A 6,985-nucleotide genomic window follows, 5' to 3' on the forward strand; every position below is an offset into this window, starting at 1 on the left:
ATGAAAAGGAGAGCTACGGAGTCATTCAATAAATCCGAATAATCTATGCCAATTTGGGTAATTTGGGCTTTAAAATAAACAATTACTTCCATCAGTAATTTATGGTCGGAGGAGTGACTCTGCACTGCAGGCTTTTATCGCGATTCTCAGGCTTACGTTCCTGAGGAGGTTCAATAAGCCAGCATGGAAATAAATATAAAATGGATCCTGATGCGAAAGTACGGCAGGTCATTGAATTTTGCCAAATTAAAAAAAAAATGTAGGCTAACAAGTAATTTGCATATTCAGAGCACAAAAATCTTAATTTTCTTGCAATACATGTGCATATAAATATCCTAAAGCTGTACATTATTGGCCTGCTGTGTATTTCTTTTTCATCTGCCTTTCTCCTCCACCCCCTCCTTTTTTTTTTTTTTTAGCGGGAGAAGGGAGAGATTATTTTACACATTTTCATTAAAATGCCTGAGGTCATATCACCTGGGGGGGGGGGGCGAGGAGGGGCTGCTACGAACTGGGGCTCCCTACCCAAATCACTCTCCTAGGAAAAATGAGCCCCAAACACCATATTGTTGTAGACTAGTCTGTTTTTATTTACAATTTAAGATATAAATTAGTAGAGAATTCTTGTTAGACAACCAACAAAGATTGTATAACCAGCAATGTTCAAATAAAAACCAGGCAGAATTTATTTACAAAAAGTTTAGATTCCATTGCAATACAACTTGCATAAATTACTAGAAGCTTTATATCATTATAAAAATAAATATCAAATTTGTTTCCACTTCTTAAGTACTCAAGTTCTTCAATCACGTTTTATTTCTACTGTGTACATCTTTTACAAATAAATTTTACAGTAAATCCTATCACACCTATAGAATATATACCGTGGCAATGAAGTGATCAATTCAAGATATCCTGAGAAAAAAGATTGTTTTCAAAAGTCACACATACATTGGGGGAAGCTATACTATGCCAACAAATTCACGTTATGTCCAACAAAGGTCTGTTCTGTCAGAGTCTGTGGCTCCTTCTCCTTTACAGTGGGGCAAGATGCGGTCCGGATTTAGAGATGGGTTTTTTCTATCTGTATATTTATGAACTTGGGGAGAGAGAATGGCCTGCTGACTTTTTTTTTTTTCCAAAGCAATTGTGACACCTACCTGTGGACCAAGGAAAAAACCAAATCATCCCAAATCCTTCAGTTCCACATCAACATTATCACGTTACAAAAATGAGTCGACCTGAAATGATTCCACCTCTCTCCCAACATCTTCGAGATGTGTGATTAGTAATTTTGCCTAGTTGTAAAGTAGGTATTTTTCTGAGATGCTGCTGTGAGCCAGGCGAACTGCAGGGTCCTATCTAGTCCATCTGGACACGGGGGCCAGGCCTGATAAACGGCCAGTGCGGCTCACTTCTCCTCGGGCTTACTCTGCAAACACCACCTCTAAAGGCTCTGACGCCCCACGCTCTGCAACACCAGCTCATCAGTGCTATTTATGTGTGTAGTGCAGTAAAAACGGTCCCCAACTGCATACAGATACCCAAATTTTAGTAATCTATTTTTCAAAGAGGAAACAACAGCACTGGTGCCATATACATATTCCAGTGAAAGGAGTGATTCTTCAAAGCAGAACTGGAGTGGAAAAGGGGGGACTCTATAGAGACCAGCTAGGTTCCCACTTAAAGGAAAAACAAAACAAAACAAAACAAAAAGACCAAAGAACGCTGCAGTGCTCTGTCCTCAGACTCCAGGCCCAGAGGCAGCAAACATACATTAAGCAAGTTTACAGCTCACTTGGTGGAGGGAGGCTGGGGGGGGTGGGGGGGTGGGAGGTGACACCGGGGTCCCCACTTACTTGCATTGCTGAGCTGGGGCTTCTATAGGTAGGGCTGGACGCCCCCACCGACCACGGTGCAGCCCTCACTGGCATCTGTCAGGGGAGGGGGCAGTTAGTCAGAACCTGACCCCAGAGCCATCTGTCTCGCAGACAGCTGCACACCCACCAGCCCGCACACCCATGCACACTCGCTCCCCAAACGCACAAAACACTTTGGGGGAACTGTCTCCCCCCTCCCCCCACTGTTGGAGACAGACTGGGGGCATGTTTCCTCTTCCCGTTTTCTCTTCCTGCCCCCTTGAGTTCCTTCCACAGGTCTTAACAACTCCAGCCTGAATTATGAGCAATGGAGGCACCCGGGAGAGGCCAGCGGAAGGGGCCGAGATTCTCGCTGTCTATTTGGAAGAAGGGGCGACTCTCAGAGTTGCTAGGACGGTTTGTTTCCTTGCAGGCAAAGGCGGGAGCGAAGAGTCAGTTGAGGCTCTGGGAACCCAGAACACTCTGCAGCTTAAGCCCAACCAACGGGAAGGCAAACTGCAATTTGCATTTGGTGACAATCGGTCTTTGGCCGAAACGAATCAATCAGGATAATAATACTAACAGTAATAACAACGGTAAGCTAAGTAAAACGGAGACAACTAGGGGCAAGCCTTCCTGCAAGGCCAGGGGCGCTCGGCCCTTCCCTTCCCCCCCCCCAACCCCGTGCTACACGCCCCCCCCCCCACTCCCCGCGACTGCTGGTGGAGCCCGGCTTTCCGCCTACTCCCTGCCCTCCCTTCAACAACAAAGGCTCCCCCTGCCGCGCCCCAGGGTCGCCCCGGCCCCTCGCCCGGCTTTCTGGGGGGTGCTGGCTCCCCGGGGACCCGCGCGCCGCAGGCAGCCTACCTTTCTTGGGCTCGTAGCCGCCGCCCGGGGGCCGGTAGTGGGGCTCCAGCGGGTGCGCGCCCGCCTTGCCCGCGTCGCTGGCCGCCTTGGGCGCCGAGTGCAGCGCCTCTCCGGGGGCCGCGGCCGCCGAGTTGTACCGCAGGAGCCCCTGGCCCTGCAGCGCTGCGTTCAAGTTCCCGTAGTTTGTGTAGTTGCCGTAGAAGGGCGACGTGTAGTAGAGGTGGCGGCCGAGCAGCGGCGAGGCGGGGTACGGGGAGCCGCCCGGAGGCGCCCCGGTCGAGGCGGGCGCGGCGGCCGCGGGCAGCCCCGGCGGCGCGCAGCCCGGGCCCAGGCTCGGCTGCTTGAGGTCCGACGTGGCGATCTCGGCCAGAGACCACAGCTTGGGCTTGCTGGCGGGCTGCGGCGCGCCCGGCGACGTCCGGCTGCCCAGGGGCATCTTGCCGCCGCCGCCGCCGCCTCCGCCGCCACCGCGGGGCGCGGCCTCGGGCGGGGGGCTCAGCAGCGGGGCCTCCACGCCGGTGAGCGGCGACGAGGTCACGGGCTTGGGCGGCGCCAGGTCCCGCTCGCCGTCGTCCTCGTCGTCCTCGTCGTCCTCCAGGTCGTCGTACTTATCTTTGCACTCCGAGCCCGACTCGCACAGGGGGTCCCCCGCCCGACAAGACAGCTTCTCCCCGTCCGACTCGGCCGAGCACGAGTGATCCGTGAGCGAGTCGACGTGCAGGCTGATCCCTGCAGGGGCGCGGGCATGGCTGTGGTGCGCGGGGACAGCACCCCCACCCCCCGCGCCCCCCACGTGATCCCCCACCCCGGCCACGACCCCGGGGCGGGGGCAGCAGGGCCTCCCCCGGGAAGCGCCCGAGGACTCGACCGGCCCCACGCGATCCTGAGTGGCGGCGCGCGGCGTCTCCCCGGACCTCGGCTCTGCGCCCGCCTGGGGAGAAAGCTCCCCGCGGCCTCGCGCCAGCCGCGGCCCCGCTCACCTTCGTCCTCGGCCGAGGTCTCGGTGCCCTCCTGCGCCTTGTCTGGACTCTCCCCCTTGCTCCTCGCGGCGTCGCCCTCCTCCTCGTCCTCGTCCTCGCTTTTGTTCCTCGGGGCCCACGTCATCTTGTTCTCCTTCTTGAGGCGCCGGCGCGCGTTGGCGAACCAGGTGGACACCTGCGTGAGGGTCATCTTGGTGATGATGGCCAGCATGATCTTCTCGCCCTTGGTGGGGTACGGGTTCTTGCGGTGCTCGTTCAGCCAGGCCTTGAGCGTGGCCGTGGCGTCCCGCGTGGCGTTCTTGCGGTACGCAGGGTCGTTGAGCTGGTAAGGGTAGGCCGCGCTGCCGTACGGGTGGTAGCTGATGGCGCCCGCCACCCCGGTCGTGTGCGCGTCGTAGGGCGCGCCCTGGAACCGACAAGAGCCTGGTGAATGGGGTGCGCGGGGACCTGGCCCGCATCCGCCCTCCCGACGCTGCCGTTCCCAGGGTCAGGACCGCGCTGGAGCCTCATTTCCCGGCAGCAAAAGAGCAGGGGGAAAAAAAAAAAAAAAGCCCGCAGCGCATAACGTAAGACAGGCTGTTGACCACGAAAACGCTGCAGTTCTAACCTCGAATTTTTGAACTATTTCACTTTGCTAAAACCGCACAACTTCCCCCCGTTGTCCCTGAGCTGCGGGCACGGATGCACGCGGACGTGCACAGACACAGGCCCGCAGGTACTTTCTTGATATCTAAATTTCTCTGGCTGGCTCCCCCTTCTCCCCCTTCCCCGCCCTTATATGGTTAAAAAACCACCCCAGAGCCCCCGCTCGGCTATTCACCGCTCTAAAGCTCGGCAAATCCAATTTGCAACTCAGAAGCCAGTCACCGTTTCGAATTCTTCAAATACGCGGTAATTAGCATTTTAATTCAGCCTTTAACGTTTAAATTCGAGACATTTGCAGCCTCCGCCAAGGCCCCGGCGACAGGGCCGCTGCCCTGGAATCCCACCGAGGGCGGGCTGCGGCGACAACCCCCCCTCCCCCCGGCTCCCCCCGTAACGGCCTCGCTCGCCCGAAACGGGCGTCACCAGCACCCGGGCCGGGCCCAGCTGCGGAACCAGAGGCGCGCGGGCCGACCCCCGGTCGGGGGAGCAGTAGCTGGCCGCGGCACGCAGGGGACGGGCGCGGCGACCGGGGCTGCCACACGCCCGCCCACACCGTTTTTCGAAAGCTCGGCCGGTGGGACAGATAAAGGCCGAGATCGTGGCGCACCAGGAGGGGTCCCGGAGCCGCCGCCCGCTGCTCCCCCCGCTCCCCCAACCCGGTGACCCCAAGCCCCACAAGTAACCCCCAAGCGCTCCGCGGTCGCCGCGGAGGCCCCAGAGGAGCCGAGACCCGCTCCCCGAGCCAAGGGGAGCGCGCCCCCGGCCCGCTCCGGACCCCTCGCCAGGCTTTGGCGCGCGAACCGAGGACCACCCGGGACGGATCCCCGACCCCAGCAGCGGGGTCGCACTTTTCGGGCTCTTTGGGAACGTCACCCCGGGAGCCAGGGGAGAAGCTGCACGGACCCCCGGCCTGAGTAACGTCGCCGGGCCGGCCGGGCCCGCCAGCGGCGCGAACGGCCCGGGTCCGAGACCCCGGAGCCACCGCCCACGGCACCCTCCCCGCGCCCTCGCGTCCCGATCGCGCCCCCCCCCCCCCGCCCCCGGCACTCGCCCGCGCGCGGTTACCATGTAGGACGGGAAGCCGGCGGCGGCGGCGGCGGCGTCGGCCGAGTACTGCAGCGGGCTGCCGAAGCCGGAGGCCGCCTGCGCCGTGAAGGCCGCGGAGCCCGGGTAAGGGCTGAACGCCGAGCCCGACGCCGAGCGGGCCAGCTCCTCGCTGCGCGGCGCCGCCAGCGCCGACGCGCCGTACGCCGGGCACGAGTAGAGCGCCAGCGAGCCGGGCGCCTGGTACAGGTAGCCCTGCGGGTAGGACATGGTGGGCGCGGGGCGCCGGGCCCGCGTCACGCCGAGCAGCGGGCAGGGCGCGCGGCGCCCTCCATCCACGCCCGGCCGGGGCGCGGCGCGGCGGCGGGCGCGGGGGCCGCGGGCCGAGGCGGGCCGGCCCGCGCACTAGCCTGCGAGGCCCGCGGGCCGGGGGAGCGGCGGGGCGGCGGCGGCAGCGGCGCGGAGCCGGTGGGCGCAGCCGCGCGCCAGGCCGGCGGTCGGGGTTTGGGGGAGTCTGGAGTCGGGAGTGAGGAGTTGAGGAAGGAGCGCTCGAGTTTCCGAGGGACATTGGAACGCGGAGCTGTCCGTCACGCGCTCATCTGCATATTCGGGCGCCCGCCCCCTCCCCTGCTCCGCCCGCTCCGCCCGCTCCGCCCGCTCCCGCTGCCGGGCCGCGGCCGGGGGAGGGGCGGGGAGGGGAGGGCGGAGGAGGAGGAGGAGGAGGAGGAGGAGGAGGAGGAGGAGGCGGGAGGGCGGGGGAGAAGGAGGGAGGGACGCGCAGGCTTTTGTGGCGCAGTCGCCTCCCGCGCAGCCCCAGCCCGCGGCCCGCGGCCCCGCAGCCCGGTCCGGCCGAGCCCCGAGCCCCGGCGCGCGCCCCCTCCCACTCGATCGTACTCCCGCCGCCCCCCCCCCCTCCTCCGCCGGCCTGCTCCCCGCCGCCGCCCCCGTCACCTTCCTCGTGCCCCCCCAGCCCCCGCAGCCACTGCCCCCCCCCACCCCCTCCCCGTTCGGCCCGCGGGGACTGAGCGGAGGCCGTCCGCACGCAGGCCGGTCTGGTCCACTTGGGAGACGCACGGCCCGCGCCCCGCTCTGCGCTACGAAGAGGCCGGCCCAGGTGACCGCGCGCGTGTCCCCAGCCTCCGGCCGGGAGCCGCGGGCCGAAGGGAGGGCGGGGTGGCAGCGCCGGCGGCCCGGGTCCTCCTGGGGGTGGCGTGCGCGGCTCTCACCTCCACCTTCCCGGGTCCCCTCTGCCTCGCCGTGGAAGGCGCCCCGCGTGGCCTCGGGTCCGGTCGCCTGCCCCGCGCCGTCCCGCGTGTCCCTGCGGGACCCGGATCCCGGGCGCCTTCCTCGCGGACTGCCAGGAGGGCCCAGAGGTGAGCTTGCTGCCCCGAAGTCCACAGCGGAGACCCGGGGCTCTGGGCGTGAGGACTTTCCGCTTTGGGGAAGGTTTAGACACACGCCGCCCGTGTCCCACCCGCGAAGATGCCACCCCTCCCCCGAGAGTTTTATTTGATTTTATTTTAATAAGTTGACTCCTCCGTCAGACGTGTGTCGTAAAGCATTCTAGAGAATGACTGTCACCGGACAGAC

At 62.7% G+C, this 6,985-nt stretch overlaps 1 protein-coding gene across 1 annotated transcript; it reads right to left on the bottom strand.

Annotated features, from left to right (window-relative positions):
* Positions 1–566: 566 nt before the first annotated feature.
* IRX2 (iroquois homeobox 2) lies at positions 567–5,878 on the bottom strand. Its single transcript, XM_058714119.1, has 5 exons — positions 5,417–5,878; positions 3,707–4,112; positions 2,727–3,455; positions 1,860–1,934; positions 567–1,160 (listed from the first exon to the last, which is right to left on the bottom strand). Exons 1-4 carry the CDS (start codon positions 5,663–5,665, stop codon positions 1,882–1,884), a joined length of 1,437 nt encoding a protein of 478 aa, XP_058570102.1. The 5' UTR covers positions 5,666–5,878; the 3' UTR covers positions 567–1,160; positions 1,860–1,881.
* Positions 5,879–6,985: the final 1,107 nt, after the last annotated feature.

Source organism: Neofelis nebulosa, chromosome 1 (assembly GCF_028018385.1).
Source record: "Neofelis nebulosa isolate mNeoNeb1 chromosome 1, mNeoNeb1.pri, whole genome shotgun sequence".
NCBI lineage: Eukaryota > Metazoa > Chordata > Mammalia > Carnivora > Felidae > Neofelis > Neofelis nebulosa.

Coding starts and splice junctions, on each gene's coding strand:
- IRX2 (XM_058714119.1), bottom strand. CDS start 5,665: ATGTCCTACCCGCAGGGCTACCTGTACCAGGCGCCCGGCTCGCTGGCG. Junction 4,113..5,416: donor CCGGCTTCCCGTCCTACATG/GTAACCGCGCGC, acceptor TGTCGGTTCCAG/GGCGCGCCCTACGACGCGCA. Junction 1,935..2,726: donor CGGCTACGAGCCCAAGAAAG/GTAGGCTGCCTG, acceptor CTCCCCTGACAG/ATGCCAGTGAGGGCTGCACC.